Source organism: Centropristis striata, chromosome 15 (genome assembly GCF_030273125.1).
Source record: "Centropristis striata isolate RG_2023a ecotype Rhode Island chromosome 15, C.striata_1.0, whole genome shotgun sequence".
In the NCBI taxonomy this organism is placed as follows: Eukaryota; Metazoa; Chordata; class Actinopteri; order Perciformes; family Serranidae; genus Centropristis; species Centropristis striata.
In genome coordinates this window covers 31,245,025-31,269,469 of record NC_081531.1, presented here as the reverse complement: position 1 = coordinate 31,269,469, position 24,445 = coordinate 31,245,025, and the positions used below count along the sequence as shown (strand labels likewise).

At 38.1% G+C, this 24,445-nt stretch overlaps 1 protein-coding gene across 4 annotated transcripts in view; it reads left to right on the top strand.

The window, feature by feature from the left end:
- The window catches only part of nrxn2a (neurexin 2a), a 150,960-nt gene that overhangs the window by 98,480 nt on the left and 28,035 nt on the right, over positions 1-24,445 (top strand). The window contains exon 1 of one of the 4 annotated variants that reach the window (XM_059350889.1): positions 9,001-10,681. The exons of the other annotated variants lie outside the window; for them this stretch is intronic. Within the exon in view, the coding sequence (XP_059206872.1) occupies positions 10,339-10,681 (343 nt within the window). The 5' untranslated portion in view covers positions 9,001-10,338. Of the gene's footprint in view, positions 1-9,000; positions 10,682-24,445 lie in introns of those variants that run through there. 4 annotated transcript variants of the gene reach the window in all.

Here is a 24,445-nt window from a genome sequence, read left to right as displayed (position 1 = left end):
GCAGTGTTCTGCATGGCAGTAATAGTCAGAACCATTGTAACAAACCCATGTAATTAGTAGACTTGTAGATAAAGGGTTCTACAGGCTTGTCAAATGTTGTGTTGTGGTGACACTAGAAGCCTACACTTACAAGGCTTATGTGTAAATTGATTTTAGAAAATAAATAAAAAAAATAATTCTATTCATGTTAATTTCAGTAGATCCAAGCAAGTCTATTTATAAAGCAGAATTAATTACGATGAACTCCATGTGCTTCATATTACATTACAGATTGTTCTCAATCAGGTTTTGTTATTATTCTTACAAAAGTAATGCACAGAATCTTGTCCGTTGATAGAGACTGATGTTGGTGTCCTGTTGAAAACAAGTATAATCCATTTATTTTTTCCTAATCTTAAACAAGAAGTTTAGTTGCTTAAACTTTACCAAGTAATTCTGGGTCACAGCATTACCAACATGTTTGTAACTGCAGTTGGCGTGTCAAAACTCAACCACACAAAGACTTTATTAGGAACTGTGTTATTTTATATGATTTTATTACTATGATTGCAACAGCGTCCATCATCATGGGTCAGTATTATTGTGTTGTTAGTTTGTCTCTTTTTATTTATTTTACAGTCTGTATGTACTCTCCAGTTGTGGAAAAGGTAACCTGAGTCCTTACCAAGTACTAATGCCACACTGTGAAATGACTCCACTATAAGTCAAAGTCCTGCATTCAAAACCTACTTAAATAAAAATACAAAATTATCAGCATCAAAATGTACTTAACGTATCAAAAGTAAAAGTATTCTTTATACAGAATGGACCCACTGAGATCGTTTTAGATATTACATATATATTATTAGAATATTTGTGTAAGGATAGGGCTAATTTTAACCACTTGAAATACTGTAATGAGGTTTTATAAATAAATAAAAATCCCCTTAAAATCATTATGTTTTTTATGTTAAATGTCAACCTGAAAAGTAACTAAAGCTAAACATAGTGGAGTAAGAAGTACAATATTTGCCTCAAAATGTAGTGAAGTAGAAGTATAATGTTACATAAAATGGAAATACTTAAGTAAAGTACATCGTACTGAGTAAATAGTTACATTCCACCACTGGTACTGTCTGCAGCCTTTAGTGTGGAATAGTTCTCTCTCATCTCTGACTAGCACCGCACTAACTGCACGTACATAGAGTTCATTTACAACAGAGTGATACTGTATGTGGGCTGGATAATATTTTATACATATATACTGTATATATGCTTTGCAAATGAACTGATAACTTCTCTGTCCCTATATCTCTCTCACACACAAACAAACTCTCCCTGCCTTTTTATCCCTCTCTGTCTCCCCTCTCTCTTTGTCACCTCCTTTCTATTCCTGGCTCTCTCTCTGGTCATTGTACAACAAAGCACCCCTCTCTGCATGCTCAGCAGAAGAAAAGCTTTACATTTTCTCCTGTGCTTTCAATTCATTTTGATAGATGTTCACTCACTTTTCTGTATGTTCAATGAATAATGAAAAGATCTGCTCACTAAGGATCCTATAGTGATGTAACATGATGTATCTTATACATTTTTCATATGCAACTGTAATGCACATGTACACATGCATGTATGTATTTCTCATTTGGTTTGGTGCAGTATAGAGTCTTCAGTCGACAGTGGACACTATTGTTGTTTGTGCACTGGTACAATAATGCACAACTTGACTCAGTAGTTTATATATATAACTATCCTAGAGCCAGTTTGGACAAAAGTCAACAGTATAGCTTTTCTTTGGTAGTACCTTCAGCCACATCTTTTTATGTTTACAGTAAGATTTACGTCTCCTTGTTCATTTTCACCCATTGTGAAGTGCATAACTATTAAATAAATACATTTGATGCCCATATGACACATATATACAGTGTATAAACTAAAGTAGGGGCTTTTTGGATTACATATGTGTTTGAGACTCTGCCAAGAACAATCACTAATCATAAATGTGGTGCTATGTTTGATGCCTGAAGGATTTTCATGCATTTTTCACGCACCTAACGGCAAAGAATATAATAGTTCGCTGATCTGAGAGTCGACTTACACCAAGGTATTTAATATCTCACAATAAACGACAGACATATGTGTATCTTCCTGTACTTTGGTGTGAGCAGTCACATTATGAAGTAATTATATAGCCATGCTAGAAAAAGGTGTATTATGACACTTTTTTTAAAACGTTTTTTGGCTTCTCCACTATCTGCTTGAAAAACAAGCAGGAGTGTGACTATGACATGTAACGGGTAACGACTGAAAGATTTCACACTTAAACTTGAGGATTTGTAGAAGAGTTCATTTGCCATGAATCAAAAACAGCACTCTAAACAAGTCCCTCACTTTAGATAAACAGACACTGTGACATAAGCAGCAAATTAACAGGAAAACATGTTAAACATACGATTACACCTCCACAAGGGGAACAAAATCCTCTAAACTGCCAATTTCAACAGTGCACCTGGATCCAGATCTGTTGCAAACATTTTTTCCAGGTGGTAGCAAGGGTATTGTGGGTGTTTGTCAGGGTATGGCTGTGTTTTTTAACCAATCTTTAGCATGTTTTTCAAGGTTATTTCCAGATTGTTTAAGGTGCTTATAAGGGTGTTTTTAGAGAGTACTGTTGGAGAGAGTCGCACCTTAACTTGAGGATTTGTTGGATAGTTAGTTAACCATGAATCAGAAACAACACTCAAAAACCCATCCCTCATTTTACATAAACCAATACTGTGAGACAAACAGTAAATACACAGTAATACATGTTAAACATAGAACAACACCTCCACAAGGGGAACAAAACCTCTAAACTGCCAATTCCAACTGTGCACCTGGATCCAGATCTGTAGCAAAGGTTTTTTTCTAGGTGGTTTGTCTTGGTATGGTTGCTTTATAGTGGTTGCTTTCCAAGTTTTAGCATGTTTTTTAAGGGTATTTCCAGATTGATTTAGGTGGTTACTAATATATTGTGTCTGGTTGTGTACTGTTGGAGAGATTTGTAGTTCACTTTCCCGTTTCTACTATCTGATTTGAGAGAAGCCTTCATTTTGGCAAATCCTCCGATGCAAATATGCGAATGGATTGGGGTGGACAGAGTGAGGATGTGATGGCTATGTTGAGACAAAGGCAAAGAGAAAACTGGCTTTGAAAGTTTCAGCACCATGGAGAGAGACACATACAGAGAGACTAGCGGCACATTTCAGTTATGGTTTAACAAGCCATCATTTACTTTCCCTCTGCACTTCTTCCGGGGGGAAGTTAAGTGAGATATAACTTATAGTTTCTGTACTGAAGACACTGATTAACTTACCAGGTGAGCACACGTTGCAGTTATTGATTTACAGCAACTAAAATGTTCAGTTAGACAGAAAGAACTGTTTTTCACGAGTCATCATTGAATAGTATTTGGGGATTCTGCAGATGAGGTAAATCCACTTGAAATCCTCGTCTTCCCTCAGACCCCTGCCCCTTTCCCTATTAAGTGGCTAACCACATGATGTATGGTGTTACATAATAACAAGGGCCGAGAGGAAGTAAAGAAATACAATTATAGGGCCACAATCACTATGTTGAGCCTCTGTGACTTCATTGAAGTGCCTGAATTCAATGAATTCACTGAAAGCCTGTATGTCCAATGCATCACATTAGATGGATACAGACATTACAATTGTGTAGCATTACACCATTCAGTGATGGCACAAAATGGCAAAGTATCAAATATCTGTTTACTGCTCATTTTAGCTTAAACTACTGAGAGTTTAGTATTTAGGGGATATTGAATAAATAAAAGAAATACAACCAAGGTTTCACCGCTAAAGATCAAGGCTACAGTATTCACATCGATTCATAAGTCTCCATGTTTATTCATCCAAGAGAATTATGAGGAACATCATGAGCAGATCTGCACCCAAACCTTATTACTTGTTCATTCTTTCCAATAACCCTCCATCTTCTATGATTTTCCAAGACATGATGCTTACAAAACCCCCAAATGGAAAAACATAATTAAAATTAATTAATTAATTGGCAATTAAAATACAATTATAATAGAGTATCTTTTGAAAGGATAAATATATTTCAGATAGTCATAATTATTTTTATTCTCAAGTCAAGTTTATTTATATAGCACATTTCATACATACACAGGCGTAGACTCAATATGCTTCAGTAAATTACAAACAAAACAAACAAAAGAAAATAGGTAAATATCATACATGACAAAACAAACTGGAATACAAATATACAGTATAAGGATATATAACATGAAGTAGGTTATTACCGATATAAAATGTTCAAATTAACTAACAGATATGATGCAAATTATATTATATGATATACAATTTAAATAAAAGGAAAATTAAAAAACTAATGAAAACAGATGTTTTTAGTCTGCTTAGATTCTAAAGCTCTTGGGCAAAGGGATGGGGCGTGCAGCTAAAAGCCCTTGCATGGATTATTAGAAGTACAGTAAGGCTTCAAGAAGTCCATGTACATGTACCAGATACAGGTGTTGTGTGCATTCCCTTGCAAGTTGATAAAATACTTTTTAAAACAATTTCAAAATAGACTATACTGCAAGTATAAAGAGTCTCAAATAAGAAAATAATCAGATGATATGGTAAATGGTAAATGGACCTGCACTTATATAGTGCTTTTCTAGTCACTTTGCGACCACTCAAAGCGCTTTACACTACAGACTGCACTCATTCACCCATTCACCCATTCACCCACACATTCATACTGGTGGCAGACGCCACCGTAAACGGTGCCACCTGCCACCATTGGGAATTCATTCACACACTGATGAACGCAGCATCAGGAGCAATTTGGGGTTCAGTATCTTGCTCAAGGATACTTCGACATGTAGGCTGCCATGGTCAGGGATCGAACCACCAACCCTCCGATCAGAAGATGACCCGCTCTACCAACTGAGCTCAGTCCAAAGTCTTTCGAAACATTACTGAGCTAATACACACTGTTGGTCATAAAAGTTTGTTTATTAAATGTATGTACATTCTTGATTAACTTTAATTTAATCAGGCATGTAAAAAAGCTATTCATTATTTATAATAAAGGGCCTTACAAAAGATGGCTATCATCCAAAATTGATTTGTGACATCATCAGGCAACATCTTTTTTTCCCCAAAAGTATCTGCTTTGGTGTGAAGAGAAGACAGCCAGGCTTTCCACAGTGATAGCTGACCTACTGATTTCTAAAAATCTCTAGTCTGAGGATATCACACATAATCATTCATGAAGCGAATCATTAATGCATGAGGTATCATTGTGTCATAACTTGCTAGAAAAAGAGATACTCGAAAGACATTAAAAAGGCAAAAAGTCTGCACAATTTTCCTGACAAAACAGAGTGAAAATGAGGCCAAGGTTCAGGGTGGAGTGGGTATACTGTGCAGGAAAAGAAGCACATTAATAAAATCCATATAGAGAATCCACAGTATGCAATGCACATTTCTTACTGGCATGCATTATTTCTGCAAGACTTAAATGTATAATATGATAGGAGGCTGGTTTGCAGAGCTTGATAATTCTAGTCCAGCATGAAGCATTATCCTTTAGACATTTTAAGTTATTGGCACAAATGTCCGTCACAGTTTGCAGCCATAGCAACAGATAAATCCATCATGCATTTCTGCTGCGGCTTTCTTTAATGTTGAAATAATGAGTCAATAACAAAGACAGGGTTCCTCTACAGCCAGCTATCCTGCTGATGCCTTTTCGGGCTCATCATCAAAATTAGGCTCCAGGGTGAAGTGGGGTAAAATGCCTCAGCCAAGCAAAAAATTGCATTGTCTTCTGTGGTGGCGGCCCACTTCCCTCTGAGGTCCTGGCTCAGGTACTGATTTTGATTTCCACTGCTAGACTGAGAGGCAGACAATCCAGAATCTCCATTCACAGTCTATCTTTTGCATCAATTGAAAGCAGAACATGTTGAAATTGTTCAAATTCAAGAGGCTGCTGCTCTTTTCTTTTTGTTGGTGTGGCTCTCTCCACATGGGAAACATCGCCGCTGCTCTTCCTTTCCAGGAGACATGCTGAGGCTAGTAAGCTCAACTAAACAAGCAAATGGAATCTATTTTTGAGAGCGCCGTGTGCAGCCAGCAATATGCAACCTACTGTCACATGCAGTGTCTTTTCAGTGGTGAGTGCACACAGTTTGCCAAGACACTGAAGTTGCTATAAAAAAAAAAAGAAGTCACGTTTAATCAAGGTGTGAATCTGGAAGAGAAAATGCTTTGTGAGTAAAGCATCCAGAGGTCCTCCTTAAGCCACTGAACTCTGAACCTTTTGTTCAGTTGGATGTTTCTGACCTCCTTTAGAAATCTGAAATCTCTGTGGGTTTACTATAGTTGTCAGCTCTGCACACAACATAATGAAAAATATATATGAAATAGATTCGGCTTCTCTTCCTCTTTACTTCTATATGTCGATGGAGACATTTCACTGCTTTCATATTTTCCCCTCTCTCTCTCCTTCCTTTGCACCGTCTAAGCCAGGCTTATTTTAGGTGTTGTCGTTTTTAGCCTAATGAAATCAACCAAACATCACAACTGCAGGCCATGCCTTTCAGAGGATGCTCACATTATGAGTAATTAATCTGAAAGTGCTATGATTAATCCTGCTACTTTACCCCCTGAGGCGAGACTGGATGTCTGTGAAAAATCTTCTCTCACAAATCCTCCTGAGAACAAACAGAGCACATTTAGGTTCCTTAAGTCTTTAAAACGCTGTACACGTCTTCTAACATCATGTCATTTGGAAGTTTGCGGGGCCCCTGACTTGTGATTTTCCTTCAGAAGAAATTTAAACATTTACCGTTCATGGTTTCTAAACTATATGTTATTCCATACATGCAACATAATTGGATTATGCAAATTTGTAGAGATCTGCCAAACTGCTCTTTGAGTGGGGGAAAAAAGGTTTAAAATAGCCTGTAGGAAAATATAAAAATGCAAATCAAAGGTTTATTGGACTGGAAATGCAGAAGTAGCAGATAGAGGAGAGTCGGCCTTTTTTTCAATTGTAATTCAATTAAGAATAAAGCTCATCAGATATATCATCATACATCAAATGCGTATTTGATGTGTGCCCTGTGAGGTTTCTCTAGGTGTGTTAAAAGGGAGAGCTGCGTGGGATGCCAAACTTATTAAATAACCAAGGACAAGACAAGGTTACAACAAGCCAGCCTCCCCCTTCTTGTTGTCCAGATAGTGTGGCTTTCATCATGTTGAGCAACCCTCAAGCACGCAAATTGATTAATGCAAGCCTTTCATTCTAGACAGCTCACACCAAGATATCATCACTGCCTAGAAAGATGCTCACATGCTGGAGAGCCTGACAGTCTCGGCTATAAATCACCCCACTCCAACTTCCCGTACCAGTACTCACACTTACTGGGAATGAAATCCTGGTTTTATTGGGATGTGCTTGTGAGTAAGTTAAAGAGAATTTCTAGTTGAAATTATTTGTCATGACTGCTCTTACATTAGCTGCGTAATAATGGCTGACAGGAGAAATAAAACGGACTTTCACCATCCCACCGGAGGATTATTCCCAATGCTTGTCATTGCCTTTCCACACCAAATGCTAAATGTGTTTATAGCCAGGACATGCTCTGCATCATCACTACTGTCTGTTTGATTTAGCTGGCATGCAATTTCTCATCACGAAGATTTACCGAGCAACGTATAGAAGGAGGAACAAATAAAGGATTAAAATCTCCCCGTGACTCAGATTGAACAGATTTGAATACAACAAAATACACAGCTTGTTTCGATGTATTTATGTTCATAATACCAGCGGTTGGATGCCTACATGCTGTTAGGGCACTTGCCATTCCAGAGTGTGATGCACTCACCCCTCCTCTGTTCTTTTTGTTCAATCAGCCTCGCTCCCCCAACACGCCCCACCCCCCTCCCCTGCTTGAGTAATGGCCTGCGTCGCCTTCTTGTCACTATGAGAGGTGGTGCTGCATGGCTTGCCTCTGTCCTCCTGTTTCCATGCGTGTCCTTTCAACCGACTAGGCAATCCCAGCTGATATCTCTATCGACCGCGATTTAGCTGATATCGCTGCAGTCTCCCTTTACCTCTCCCACCTGCAATCTCTCTCCCTCTCCCATCTCTTCCACCTCCAATCCCCTCCACACTTTGTCTCTGATAATGTGTTCATCCTCTCTAGTGTCAATATACTTCCCAATTCATCTTGCCGTCACATTTCCCCCACCCCAAAAAAACCATGAGCAGCTCTGAAACTGTCAAAATACCTCTGAACTCCAATCAGTCATAGCTAGGAATAAGTTCTGCATGGTTAAGCAGCATGAGAGCAGAGAGCGACTGAGCTCTCATACAGAGGGGTGACTTGTATACAGATATGAGTTGAACACATCAGGCAGAGGAGGCAAATTGTTTTTGTTGTGTTAAAACAGCAAAGATATGCAATGCAATGCTGGGGAAAGAGGATGCAAGGCTTTGGTTTCTTCAAAATGGATGACACACCACAGCCTATAGCTCCCCCAGCCTAATATAGTGAGCTGCATTATATCATTATGACAGGTATTTGTGTTTCTATCATGCATCTCTATTGTAGCTCTTGAGTCTTTATGTTAGAAGCACGTCCATACCAATACCCTTGTGTTCATTCTCTAACAGCTCTGACAGCTCACCTAAATCAGGCTCCTCCTCTGCAGTATGATTCCTACGTGTTACTGCCAGGACCTGCAAGCCAGTGCGCTGTGAATCTGTAGCATGTATTTATTCACACAGCCCATTTTCTTCCCTCACTATTTCCCTGTGTGTTTGCGCCGTGGCTGCCTGTTTTCTCTCGCTGTCTCTTCCTGTCTCTCCCTCCCTCCTGCTATCGCTCACCCACCCTTTCTCCCCCCCACACACCCCCCACCCCACACCCCCACCTCACTCATTTGCTCACAGACTCTCTTTCTCAGACGCACACAAACACACACAGAGGCACATGCTGTGCCGCGCTGGATCAGAGCCTCTGACTACAGTATGCCTTCAGAAGAGCTCCTTTATTTCGCGTTCATTAGACCACAACTCCAAGCCAAGGTTGTTATTTGTGGGGTCCAGACTGTCCTGGAATTTCACCCGTCCAGGATTCATTATGATACGACGCTTCTTTTTAATTAGCATAATTTTTGCTGCAGCAGTCCAAGGCAACATCTCAGAGTCTGCCATCTCATCTGAGGAGAATCACCTTCCCTCCTCCAGAGACAGACACATGCAGCTGTCACGTTAACCGCCTCTCAGTCAGAGGCAGCACGGCAGATCTGGACGAGGTAACGGGAGAGGAGAAAGGAAAAAAGAGGAGCAGCAGTGAGGGGGAATGCAGCAGTAGTCTTTACTGCATGAGACTGAGCAGGTGGAGCGCGAGGGAAGGATCATACCTGCGTTTGAAATAGAAACACTCGTGTGTGTGTGTGTGTGTTTGTGTGTGTGTGTGTGTGGATCTCTGCCACACCAGAGGTTACCGTTTGCTGGATTTGCTGCGTCTGTGAGAGAGTGAATGAGGAGCTGAGAAATTATTTATTTATTTTCTGGAATTTCTCCTTTACCGCGCTGCTGCAGATACTGCTCCCTCTCTCCCCCTCCTTCTCTCTCTCTCACTCTCTCTTTCTCTCTCCCCCTCCCTATCGCTGTTCTCTTCCCTTTCCCTGGCTAAAGGGGAACAAAAGCGCTGGTTTCTGCATCACCCTTCATCGCTGCATCTTCACTTGCGCGTATTTTTATCTCCTTGTCCTTTTTGCTTAATGAAATGATCCAGTTTCCCATGGAAGCGTGTGATGTCTTCTGCTGCGGTGGAGGGGCACTCTTCTTAGTGGGCAGGCTCAGCTGCCCTAAAGCTCTACCTGTGGGCGATGGAGACTCTTATCAGAATTCTTGTCACATGAAGCTCTGTCCTGCCACTCTTCTTGCCTAAATATCATGGTGGAGCAACATGCCTGTTTGAAACCCCGGGTGGATCCATCTCCATTCTTTATTTGGATGTGTATCTTTTCTGCATTTTGGATGCACTCGGCTCACTTTCTGAAGAATGTGCTTTGGGATGGTTTTCAATGAGGTTTTTTTAATGCTGGCTTTTTTTGTGCAGTAGACATTTTGTTATGACAACATGTTCAGCAAAAATAGATAAGTTGGTTGCTACTCAATTTTCTCCCATAAGAACAATAATTGGATTTTGACTGCTTTCACTAAATCCTTTTTTTTTCTCAGAAATTCAAGGGATATTTTTCCATCAAACAAACTAAGGGATTATGGAAGACATGGGCCCAGATTGTCTCTGAGATGCCCTGTGGTCTTCAAGTTGAACTGTCAGAGAGCAAACCTTGGCTAAGTTGTCTGTCTTGGGCCCATGAGGATCTAATATACATGGGTAGACTCTTTGCAGCCACCCCTGTGCTCGGGCGGCGGAGCAGCTGGACATGCTGTAGCATAGGCATGGGCCTAAGTTATTGCTCGAGACTAGCCTTCTGGTTCGCCTTGCTTACTTTACTCCCCATCCAGACTGGAACTGCACGTGTGTCTTCTAGTCTCAGCACCACGCACCATGTCCACCATTTTCACAATAAGCATGGCACCGTTCCAATTGCCATCAACAGGATGCCTTTTCTTACTAGAGGCGGCCATGGTAAGACATTTCCCTCCAACATTCTCAGCTTGCTGTGTGCTATCTGACATATTTGTGGCATGTAAGAGGTTAAAATATGTTCAGGTGATCCCATTCATTGGTAGCATCATTTGTGACTCTTGCAAGGGATAATGGACCCTTAACAAACTCTAGATTTGCTGCAGCCTCAGTGCATCATTAAACCCCTTTATCCAGCCATCAGTATCAGTAGTGGTTGCCCTTTCCTCATGTTGCTTTTCAAGATGCTCCAGCACCAGTAGAGCTGGGTTTGTTATTTTGCAAATGCACATCAATGGTGTGATGAATCATCATTGAAAATCTCTTAATCTTTTTCCATCAGGTCCTTGTTTGTTTAAGCAGCGTAATGCACCCCCTGTAATGGAGCTGGTTTTGTGTCAAAGGTGATTGCTACAGTATACACTGTAATTAGTGGCGAATCACAACAGGCGTAAAGTGATTATATACATACTTAGTTAGAGTGAGCAATGAAATAGACACGATCTCTTTCCTTTTTCCTGGGTGCTTAGCATATAGAACAATCATTAGAGGTTTCTTAGCAACATTTTTTTCCACTACACATAAAATCTGTCTTGATAATCTTACTACTTTGTGCAATATCAGCTGAGGGATATGAAGTATTGACCTGTCCTCAATAATCTACATCAAATTGGCCACACTCCTTGAATGGCTCCCCGAAAGCGCTGACACCAAAGTCATTGCTCCATTTTATTTGCACTTTGAAATTTCTGTCCAAAGACTCACTTTTATGTCCTATAAAAAGAGGCCCGGTGGATTTGTAGTGTCTTTTGCACCGCAGCAGCTTTGTCAGTTGCAAAAGGGCTAAAAATGTGATGAATTACATCTGCGCTATCATAGCCATATCATTCTGGACCAGGCTTTTACAGGCACGGCACAGGCTGTGATCAAACAGGCCTATAAAATAAAATAAAAACCACACTTCAAAGAACTCGCTGATAAATTTTCAATTACCTCTATTGTAGATTTTGTACTGTAGGTTATTCTGAAGTATATGCTTCGCAGCCGGAAATTCAATTCACTGCAACATAAATGATGTAGACAGAATTCGCAAGTCATGTCCATACTCCATAATGTTCTGTGTAGAATGCATGCACACATTGGTTCACATTGATTGGTATAATGAGTTATGTAACCGCTATCACAGAAGCATAAACCATTTGATGCTTAACCCAACTTTTAATTTATTATCCATCACATGTGCCAAAATTATGTCAACTAAATTATCATTTTTGGAAGCTTGCTCTAATATAACAGATATGCGTGTGTGTGTCAAGGCAAGCCAAAGACTTCTGGAGGCCCCTGGGCTATGGCTATTTATAGGCCACCTACCCTGTTGCAATGCCTCACACTCCTCATCCTAAACACAGGTTATTGCATTTATTATCACACTATACTGGTTACATGATGTGGCACGCTACACAGACATAGACTGGTTCAAAGGATGAGTACAAAATGATTTGAGTGTGTTCATGGAGAGTCATCCGGGTCACAGAGCAGCGGGAAGAACCGAGGGAAAAAGCAGGATCAGCTGCCAGCGAATTAATATTCAGAGGTTCTCAAGTTGTGAAGGAATGCCAAGTCTTTAGAGCGGCAGTGATTAGTCGATTAATTAATGAGTCATTTGCCAGAAAATCAATCTGTAACCATTTTGATTGTTTATTAACTGTTGAGGTGACTTTAATGTCATCTTAAGAACAAATGCCAACCGTTCTCTGGCTCCAGCTTCTCCAATGTGAAGATTTCCTAATTGTCTCTGTTTTATATCATTGTAAACATAATCTCTTTTGGTTAGTAAAACAAACAAGCTATTTGAAGACATCGTCTTGGATTCGGAGAAACTGAGATGGGAATTTTCCATAATTTATAGACAAAAAATTAACCAGTTAACATAAAATGTAATCTACAGATTATTTGAAAATGAAAATAACTGTTGTAGCCATAAATGCATTTGTCATATAATTACTGATACATCTTTAAAGACACTCATTAGACTCAAGACACTTATTATGGCTCAGTTGTTATTGATGCATGAGAATTTAGCAGTAATAAGTATCAGTTCTAGGGTTTTTTAGTCCAAAATAAAGACATATAACACCTTCATTCCATGTAAATACAACACTACTAATGGCAATTTGTATGATTCATTTCAAAATATGATGGTTATATTTAACAGTGTGAAATGAATGCTGTTTTAAACATGTGACAGGCACTACAACTACTTGGTTATGTGCCGGAAAAAGATCAGGGTTTGATATCTACTTCCATGTGAAAGGCTGGTAGCAGTTACGTAGGTGAAATAGATGACACAGAAAGTGATGTGTGTGTGTGTATATATATATATATATATACATATACGTAAGTTTACTTACAGGTTAACTTGAAATAACAATGTACTTTGACACCTTGGTCAAAGTACGATGTTTGTTTGACCAATTCAAAAACATTCCCACCTCCCAGACAGGCTTTCTCACTCTTTGTACTGCTTCCTTCTCGTCATATTTACTACGGCCACTAGAGGTCAGGGTCCAAAAACTAACATCAGTCGTAATAAGCTGCACCTTCTGGCTCACGATTACAAGGGTTATCTACAATGCATTACTTTTTGTCGGTACAACACTGTTGCCCATGAAGTTAGAATAATTTTGTTTTCAGACACAATCCTCTATTCATTCCTATTTAAATGCATCCGTAATCACTTTGGAAGAGATTGATTAATTATGTGCACTTAGTCTGTCCAGAATAAATCACATTGTAACAATCATTTCATGGGAAGAGAAATATTTTATTCCAACTTTATGAGCAGCAGTGTACATACAGTGAATGAAAACAGACTAAAAAATATTTATCACCATATATTATTTTGGATAAAAATCATCTGTATTCTGATTAAGAAGCCCTTGGTTTGCATTTCATCAATTTAAGACCGTCATTATGCAACTCAATATGGCTCCAGTAGCAACATACGTCAAGATAATTTCTTCAAAATTCATATTCTACACCCTCTGTTTACCTTTTGTTTAACTAAACCTCAATTAAAGCCCCAGATGGTTAAACTCTAAACCTACCAGCAAGGTTACTTTGAAACCTGCAGCGTGTTGTCAGGTATTGTTGGTCTGCACAGTTTGGGCATGGTATCTGGGTCGTTATAAATAAGAAATGATGTTTCCATGTGCCAAACAAAATACCCTACATGAGTGCACCAGATATTAAAAGGACCTTATTAAAAATGTTAACACATTGACTGAAGGATTCCTCATATCAGGGGAAGCCAAATCCCAATTTGAGACATATTATATAACTAACATGCTAACTGTCTTCCTCAGTTTTGAGGATTCCGACCCTGCAGTTCCATGATAACTTCAAGGGTTGGGTTTTGTTTTGTTTTTCGTGTAAACATCCTTAACTAGTTGTGGGCATGCTTCATGTTCAAAGCTGGTGTTATGCAGTAAGTAGTAACCCCTTAACCACTACACTGCAAGAGAGATAGCTGATATCATAACCCTCAATGCCAAAAACCTTGTATGCTCTCAACTGGAATGCAAGAAAGATTGCACTGTAGCTGACCCCTCATCACACCCGCATGTTCAACACACTCAGTAAAAATCTGCTGCACTTCATTCTCCAGAGCCCCAGTGCTAGTGTAAGAACTGTCTGGCTGTGGCAAGGCAAAGAGCAGCTAATGCTTCCAGAGAGATGTCTCATGTGGAGGAAATGGCTTAGTGAGTTTCTTTGAATGATGATATCTTTGAGCACAATTCAATATTCATTCGGCACAAAGCATGTTATCTTTAAATCAATGCATTAAGTGCAAATAAAATGATTGTGCACAGTCTCACTGCAGACAAGCAAAATGTCATTTTTAGCTTTTGAGCTGCAGAAAGGGGAAGCAGAGAGGACAGGGGGCATCAAAAGGTCTATCAAGGAGCGAACATTTCCCTCTTGGTCGCATATCACATTACCCTCAAGGATGATAGTGAGGCACACACACATGCACTTACACGTAAAATCACACACAAGCCATGAGAACAACCTTAGCAGAAATTCCCTCCAGCTGCATGTATGTTTGTGCACACATGCTGCTTTTTGCCAACATTTTAAGGTTGAAACAAGTGGACAAGGCAAAGTAAGAGCAGAAATAAGAGACCAAGGTAACCACTGCTCTGCTCCAGATCTGCAGCAAAGCAGAACAAACAGGAGAATGTGAAGTGAAGAGAAGAAAGCATTCACTGTAATGGGTAAAAGATATACTGAGACAAAAAAAAGAAAGAAAGAAATGCAAGGGCTGCATTCTTAGCAAAATAGCCAGCGGTGGAAGTACTCATATCCTTAACTCAAATAAAAGTACCAATTTCACATTGTAAAAATACTTTTTTTTCTCTTTTTCCTGTTGTGTTATTTATCCATCTAGATTGTTTGTGAGTTGCAGAGAGCTGAAGATTTTCAGATAAAGAGATGTCTACCTTCTCTCAAATATAATGGAACTAGATGACACATGCTTGTGGTGATCAAAGCACCCAAAAAATATTTGATTTTTTTTTTCTTGAAACTCTTTGTCAAGCAGTGTCTTTTACCAGTTGGAACTGTTTTCTCTCTAGTATAGTTCCTGCTAGGAGTATGAGAATTATAAATTATTACATTTATTAGAATAAAAACGACTGTGTGGTAGATTCCAAAAATATGGCAGTAATATAGCTACTTTTTTAAGACGAATCATTTGGAAATATGAAATCATAAATGTAATGATTTTTTTGTTCTAAAAATGTTTAAATATAAAATGTAATCGAATAATAGCCTTAAATTTAAGGTCTAGTCAAATCTAATCTAATCTAATATTAATATATATATATATATATATATATATATATATATATATGTAAAGTGTAAATGAAGGTGATACATTATGTTCATCAACAATATGTGCGCTGTACAAGGTACCTTTAGTTGTACCAGGCATTAAAAAGAACAAGAAATTGAAGAAAACAATGGCCTAATAATTTCCATGACTGTTCATGTCGACTTCACATCAAATTCATAAATACAACAAGATACAAAACAATACACTATAAATACAATCAAAATTAAATGTGAGTCATCATATTAAATATCTTCGTGTTCAGTTTGATTGCAGGAGAAATGTATGTAGGGCTGGTAAGAGACGTTTTTTTGTGGAACTCTTTAAAGCAATCTTCAAATTAACGCTAAAGGACAGACTTGACGTTTAATGCATTAAGAATACATGGACATCAGCACAGAGAGGAGGTTGATGGTGGTCTATTTAAAGACCCACAGAGAATCATGTTTTTTTTAGTAAGTACATTATACGTTGCCCTGCTGCACTGTTATGTTGTATTGTCGGCCTCTCTTCCATGTCAGACATCTTGATATGAAAATTCTGACTATTCTATTGAAGGAATCTAATTTCCCTTTTTTATGAAAATGTAATACAGCTACAGTAGTTTTTAATGTGCAACTGCATCCTTTCACCACATAAAATGAAGTGAGGCTGCAGCTTTCTATGATAAATATAACCTCGTATTTTTCATCAAGTTGTTGGTGTTAGGTCTCGTTACATTCTGAAAATCTCACCGTCTCTGAGTAAGGAAGAGAAGAGCCAAGAGTAGAATATATAAATGACTCGTAAACAGTGCAGCAGAAGCGCTCCATCAACACCTTCTGCAAAATGATTTTCGGGAAACCTCTATAGCCATTATGAAGACAAAATGTAGGTCTGCGGTAAAATCACTTACAGTGTTTTAGGAGATTGAAGTCCCTGAGGTCCTCAGAGTTCTTATCGGTATGATCTCCTGTTTGAATTTGTTTTTTCCAAGATGCAAAACAGCATCATGCACGAGCCTTTTGTTTCCAGTATATAAACACTTAAGAGGTGCCTATCACTGCTTACATGCATTGTTTATTTCAGGATCTCAGAAATCAGATGTCACTGAGTATAAAGTTTGTGGTTACCATGATAACAAGTGCGGTTTAATATTACAGCCAACACGACTTGAGGAGCAGATTGCCAGAAATAGAACAAAAGGTGGATCCTGTCAGACAAGCTCACATCGTTTTGTTTTGTTGATGCATTTTTGATTAATGATTGCACCAGAATGCACCAGAACCAGAGGAATCGTCGTTCAAAACCTGGTGCCTATATTACCCAAAATGCAACTGCACCACCATGATTCAATCAGAGATTTGGGTGTGTGTTCCTGTAGCCGCTAATTTATCCTCAAGCATCAAGCAGAGATAAGGAGCAGTCTATAGAGGTCTGCTGAACTCACTTATTTCTACATCTGCATCCCCACATTTTTCATTTCTACACTTGTAGTTTTCAGCTCCAGCTGACGTTTAATTTATCAGATTTAGCACAGCTCCCTCAGGAGCCACGAAAGCCTTTATACGTTTTCACATGTGTTTTCCCCAAGACCTGTAAACACAGTTTGATGTGTAAAATCTGTGGAATTCCCCTTTAATAAGAAAAGAAAGTGAACTGTAAACAATGAGGCTGATATCAATGAGATAAAATTACCTTAGATTACATGCTGCATCATTTCCGGTGAACTCCTGTGTGTGGGAAGACAATTTCAATCCACTATATGAATGGAGGACAACAATGAAAACTACTATGCGGTCTACACTATACAGACGTAACTGAATGTAAATTAGGATTTGATTTTAATTAAATTCTTAAGGATTATTACTTTAATGCAATAGATTTTCAGAGCTGCAATAATGATTATTTTAATATTCGGTTCGTCTTTGAAGTAAGTTTTAAAAATAGCAGAAAATGCTGTTTTAGCCTCTCAAATATGAAGATATCCTGCTTTTCTCTGTTTTTACCATTATTGGGAAGTTAGTCAGTTAACGTGACTGTAAATCGGACACCGGCTAAGATTCGATCAAAATTTCACATTAACTACTAATATAAATGATCATGTTATGCTTCCAATTAATTAAATGGTGTGAAACTAAAGTCTAATTTCTTATCTTTGAAACTGTTTATTGTTTTTACTGTGTACGTTAGCCTCCAGTTTACCAGAGTCGGCAAAACAACGCTAACGCCGGTGAATTAGCCGTGTGCTAACTGTATCCCAAATCGGACACTTGGATCTCCTCGCTGCTGATTTTTTCGGGGGAAACTGGATGTTTCTGGTTAAGCCAAATGAATAACACTGTTCAACTGCATCAACCATCGTTATCAACACACCCAGACCGTACTTCTGTCCTTCACAATAAAATGCAGTACAGTAAAAATAAAAATAAAAATGTACTTTTAAGTTGAGTGTCGCCCAAGCGTTGTTACTGCTTTCTCATATCAGATTTACTGTCATATTGCAATTAAGTAAATAAATGAAATTTCACAGGTAGATTCAATTATACCTAGCCTACACTGATGGTGGCGATCTTATTCGAAATGACCGTGAAAATGTATCCGATTTGGGATACAGTCTCCATATCTTTTGTCATCACCTTGGACTTGCCATTTTTTACTATTTTCTGACATTTTATAGATGAAACGGTTAATCGATAATTAAAATATTTGCAACCTTATTATAGATGGGAATATAAGAAAAGACCATCTGATTCTTCCAGAGAAATATTCCGGTAATAATTGTGTAGAAACTGAGAAAGGCTCTATAAATGAAGGCCACAGGCATTCTTGTCATAAAAACTATTCTGGTGTATTTATGGGAAATGTCTTTAGGAGAAAGAATTAATGCACTATTTCAGAACTGCGTTTGAGTTCAGCTTCACCAGGACTCAAATCATGTAAAAGTTGAGTGGTAGAAAACCTTAACATTATTATAGAAGAAGGCGCTTTGAGCTGCAGACATTCAATTTGAGAACTGACAGTCAGGATACATCTTCCTGATCAGAGCAGAGACGGCAATTCAGCCACATTACAGCTGTCTGCATGCAGCAGCTGCATCTGTGCTTATTTACAATATTCTCAGCGTGGCTTTTAATTGATCAAATTCATTTGGTTTGATTGATTTGAGTCTGTTTTCGCCGTGCTAAATACGTGATGCCACTCTCTCACTTGAACACCATATTTTAACTTGAAGACCGTATGTCCTCTCTGTCAGGCTTTAGGCTGCACCATTCATTTTCATCATTTCACTGAGCTGTATTTAATAGACCATGGAAGAAGTGCGAGTCAGATGCCATAAGTCAGACGACAAATTCAAACTTAATATCTCTCCATAACTCTCCATTTCTGCAAAACTAAGCTCACAGTTTAGAGATTTATGTGAGTTCATATTCGTCATCAATGAGTTTTGTTTTCCCAGTAAAGTGTGCTTGTTGAACTGTCTTTGCCTAATGCCTCTGCAGAAAACTTCAATATATCACATGCTGCACATTTCTGTCATTTTGCTCTACTGGAGGCCATTCAGAAATATTAATTGGCTGTGAATGGACATCCTTATACAATCACGACGAAATATGCATTTTCTCTTATCGGGTTTAAGCGGAAATTCTGATTAATTTGCTGTAAGATGTGAGTAATTTCTGTTCTGCTGCTTTTGTTTTAGTGCTACAGCTGATACTGGGTGCCACTTGCATGAATCATGATTAGTTTTTCAACCTCTTGAACGACCTGATTAGTAATATTAAGAGATCTAATACTCCTTTACTCAAGCCTCAAGAATTGTCCGATCCTCTGCAACAGGAAACTCAGGAGGGCACGCTTAAACCTTTTTCACATAGAAACTGTTGTGTGTGATGCAAATCACCACCAGCGTCTCAGTGTATTTGCAAGTCCTATGAGCATGTTGCCTCGTCTCTTGCGTATTCAGCTGGCTGAGAGTAGAAATGAAAAGGACAGGATGTTTGAGTGGGTAGCATGCATCTTGGCACAAACAAAGAATCCATACTCTTACATTTGTGGTGTGGAGATCTGTTAAGACACAACAGTCAGTGATGGGTGCTTTATGGAAAGCACTGAGCTGCATTTGCACCATCACAATACCTGTGAAAAGCTAATGAACCTACTGTATCTCCTTATGATTCTGCTGACCTTTTTAATATATTAACCCACTGAACCCCAAGCTGTTGAAAAGCTTTTATTCTGCTCTTTTTTCATTTTACTTACTGTGGCCTTGTATTTTACTGCATTATATAAATCCTGCACCTCTATGGAATCAGCGCAATCATGGCTGAAAGTGGGAACTCAAAAATGTCCTTGGTGCATTAAAACACAGTTATCATGGCATACATCATAAAAATAAAAAGCACAAATTTAATTTCTCTGACAATTAAAAAAAGGCAATAAAATTGAATTTATACATATAACACTGTTCTAAGTGCCCACAAGTGTAATGAATATTGGAGAAAAAACAAAAAAGTGTGTCCCCACATGCTATACATATTGAACTATTTGCATTTTTACAACCTCCCCTGTCCTCTCCTCTCTGCTCTGTGTAAACAGCCTGCAGTTCTGTCTGATTTTCAGTGAATATTTGCCACGTGACCGTTCATATAAAAAAACAATCATGGCTTCACATTGTCTCTGAGGAGCAGAATTTAATGTCTTTAAGAGGATCTAGTTATTCTAAACGGTTTATTTTTGGAAAAGTTTTTAAAAAGACATAGAATAAATAGAATTGAATAGAATAGAATAAAGTGATTTTGACAGAAATATCACAATTTTGTCATTAATTTTGCTTACTTTTACTAACAGAAACCTTTGTAACCTAAGGACTTGAAATTTCGACGATAATGTCTGTTTTCTACTATAGAGGTATTCTCAGTGACAAGGAAAAAGATTAATATGCTTACAATTTAATTTTTACAGTAAATTTTGCTATAGCCCCGCCTATATGATACTCATGAATAATGTGATATGCACCAAGGGTATAGCAATTCCAGTGTACAGTATAATTAATCGTCAAGGTTCCCCACTAATGATGATGTGATATACAGCACAGACCACAGTCGAGAATCTCCAAGGAGTGTTATTATTTGAGCACAGATGCATAGTATGGCCATGAGAGACGAGCAGAGCGCTCCCGTGAGATAGTCGGCAGAGAGAGAGGAGAGCTGCTTCAGTGGAGAGAACTGCGATGTTTATAGTAATAATCTTAACAAGACTGATTTACTGCCTGCTTTATTTGATGCAGGTCTACCACAGAGAGAAGAGAAGAGATAGCAGGAGACAGAAGAGGGAGGCAGAAAGGTGTAATAAAAAGCTTATGACGAACGCTGTCTATCGACAGATGCTTCCGTGCTTTCCTGCAGGTGCATTAGTATTCCATATTTCATGATGCACATTAAATAGATGCATGTTAGCGCTTACGCACCCTTTGGCTTCCTCTTTGTCTGCTCATGTTCCCACAGCACTGAACAAATGTTCGTTAGCTGTTTGTAGTGAGGTGGTCCTTGACAAGGGAAAACCTTCCTCTTTATTTTATGTTTTTTTATTTATTTTAATTTTATTTATTTGCACAATAAAACAAAGCCAATAGTGCAAGTGGGATTTTATAAAAAGAAAAACAATTTAAAGGCTTGAAGGAAATACAAAATGCATCTAGTAATGTTTCAAGTAAAGAAATAAGCCAGCATAGACTCAAAGTGAGAAACATTCAACAAACAAGAGTATAAAATGAGGTAATAGAGTGAAAATTTGTGCAGTTGTTTTAGTGGGTCCAGATGCATACGACGCACTTGTGTTCAGTTAGGAAAAATAATACCTGCAGCCTATGAGAATTAATGCAACATGTTTCATTAGAATTACCATAATACGTTTTCTGACTTGTAAATACAGCCTAGTTTCAACCAATGGCATATTCTTAACCTGGCAGTCATGTTGCGTGTTTTTTTTTTGCTTTTTTGCATATCATTTCATTAAAATGTTAGTCTACTAACTGATATTGTGCAGAGAAATGCTCCAGAATCCAGCTGATGTAGTATAAAGAGTGAGAAAGTGAGCCCACTGTTTGTTTGTATTTCGTGTGAAACCAGGCCTCAGCATTGGCTAACATTATTTACATTCTTAACTTAAATACGTAACAACAAACATGCTTATTTTAACCCTAAACCATGATCTTTTCCTAAAATGTACCAAGTAGTTTTGCCTAAAATCACTTTACTCATTTGTTTAAAAAATCTCCCATATTGGAGCGTCACAGTTTGACACGTAGGGCTACAGAGTGCATTTATGAGATGCACAGGGGTCCAAATCAAGCATCTACATGTGATTAGTTGTGAATGTGAGAGGGGCGTTAAAAGACAAAAACCTTAAAATGTATAGACATGACATGCAAAATCTCTCTAAATCCTACATGCAAAGAAAAACACCTGGACCTGTATTTTTGCAAATTCTGAGCTTATTGTTTCAGTCTGTATCAATACCGTATAATTATAGGAAAAAATAAATTGGATGTCTCACATCAGCCAACGACCTTCAAAGTATCAAACACAAATGTAATAGCTGGTGTTGGTGTTATGCCATTAATTTCCTTTAATCCTCACACTCCAACTCGCAACCAATTAATCATCTTGATGATGTGAAAACTCTCAAGTTGTCAATATATATATATATATATATATATATATATCAACCTGGTCTCACAGGAATCCGTGAAATATCGCTTAACTCAAAATCCATGGAATAGCCACGGAATCACTCAAATTTCCGTGAAACTGACACGGATTTCACTACAATGCAAGTTAATGACAGTCATATCCCGTGGCTATTCCATGGATATTTTTTCCTATTGGTTTGTTCCAAGTCATGTGACTTTCAAGGTCCCAGCAGTCAGAATAAAAAACATGGCGGACAGTTCTCTCATTTAATATCCATGGAATAGCCACGGGATATGACTGTCATTAACTTGCATTGTAGGGAAATCCGTGTCAGTTTCACGGAAATTTGAGTGATTCCGTGGCTATTCCACGGATTTTGAGTTAAGCAAATCCGTGGCTATTTCACGGATTCCTGTAAGACCAGGTTCATATATATATATATATATAAGCTGCTTGTCAATAGCTTAGTTATGGTCAAAAAAATGTTTTTCTGAAAGTGACATTTTGACTCCTGACATTGCAGATCATGTGTGCAAGATGCTATCAAGACTGGGTTTCATGCGTCTTAAATTGGGTACAAAATGTTCACGAGGTTTAAGCCTCTTGATTAAACCATTGAAATTGGTGCTTCAAGGCTACATTGCACAGTGAGATTTCAAATGAGAGCTGATGTGAAATTGGGTCATAGAATAGGATGCCTGACCACACCTGGGCTGCCATTATGAATTTTTTGTCGTTTGTGGTGTTGTGCTATTGTCAGCAAAGTATTTGATGCAGTTTTTTAAAAATGATTTGATTATACATCGGTTTATGATGTGTGCAAAATTCCATTTCACATCTGTATAAAAAGCAAAGAGGTCAAAACTCTGCCAGACAGAATGAAAAGTGAATTTAGTGAGCCCAAATGACAAGGAGTCCAGATGCAGATACCAATATAACCAGTCCTTGAGGCTCCACGATGTAACTAATGTCCCCCCACTCATCACCTTATCACCTTAATAAGAAATAATTTGGACACTGACATTTTAATTAAAGACAAAGGCTGTACAAGCTATTTTCAAATCTTTTTCTCTAAGTGTTCAGTGTTGAGAGAGCATCCAGGCAGCAGATAGATCCTGTCAATAAAAAACATGAGTGCCCATTAAACTGAGCAGAAGAGTACTCAAGTCTTCGTACACAGTTGAAATTGAGGCTACAATCTTGTCTCAAGTGTTTTTCTGTGCTTCACTTAAGAGGTTCAGAAAAAAAGACAGTTGTAAAAACAACATTTAGGTTTCAGGTAAAAGAAAAGACAGACTAACATGTATTTGCGGTGTTCTATCAGAGGTAATTGTTGTTTCTTGTGTAACATAATGACGACTCGTCAATCAGGATGTGATCATCTGAGGACAGCCCTCTTCTTGCGTTCTATAACAACCAGAAGTCAGAAAAAACATGACAAAGCCAACTTAGATTTGACTCAAACTTTAACCCTCTATGGTACGACGTTGCCATATGGCAACAAACCCATTTTAAGCCTTCTACATAAAGACAATACATCCCCAGTTATGATGCAATGAATTAAAAGAGAGGTGGGATTCTAATTATACCAATAGCCAACCAATTACTCATGATATGGCACAAAAATTTTAATTAAATTATGAAAAATGTGTTTTTAAATAGTTTTTACTTTCAAATGAGATGCATCTCATGCATGCATTCAGGCTACTGGGGATTGTTCAGACTATAACATTAGTTTTTAAATAAATGTTAACACAATTTTAAACAAAACTCTCTTGTTTTCATTACTTTCCACTATCGTACGGTGTTGCTGTATGGCAACGAACCCTAAAAACTAAAAAAAAAAAAATGTCTCTCAGATTATGTTTACTTGGTCTATTTTAAGACAAAAAACACCCAAAACATTTTTCTACCAACTGGGACCATAACGCGTACCATAGAGGGTTAATAGATTGTTTAAAATTATTCATGGTTCTGTTTTGGCTTCTCTCATGCAAGTTAAAGAATATGACTAATTCTTATTTAATGAACAATATGAGGTGGCTGAAAGGTTACGGAGAAATCATAACACATCATGAAAAGGTGTTTGATTTCCAAGCTGACCAGCAAATGGATTTTAACATAAGCCAGCCTGGATTTTCTCAGGGATTTTAGCAATTTCAGCAAGAAGTGTAAATGAAGAACTAACACCAACATGCC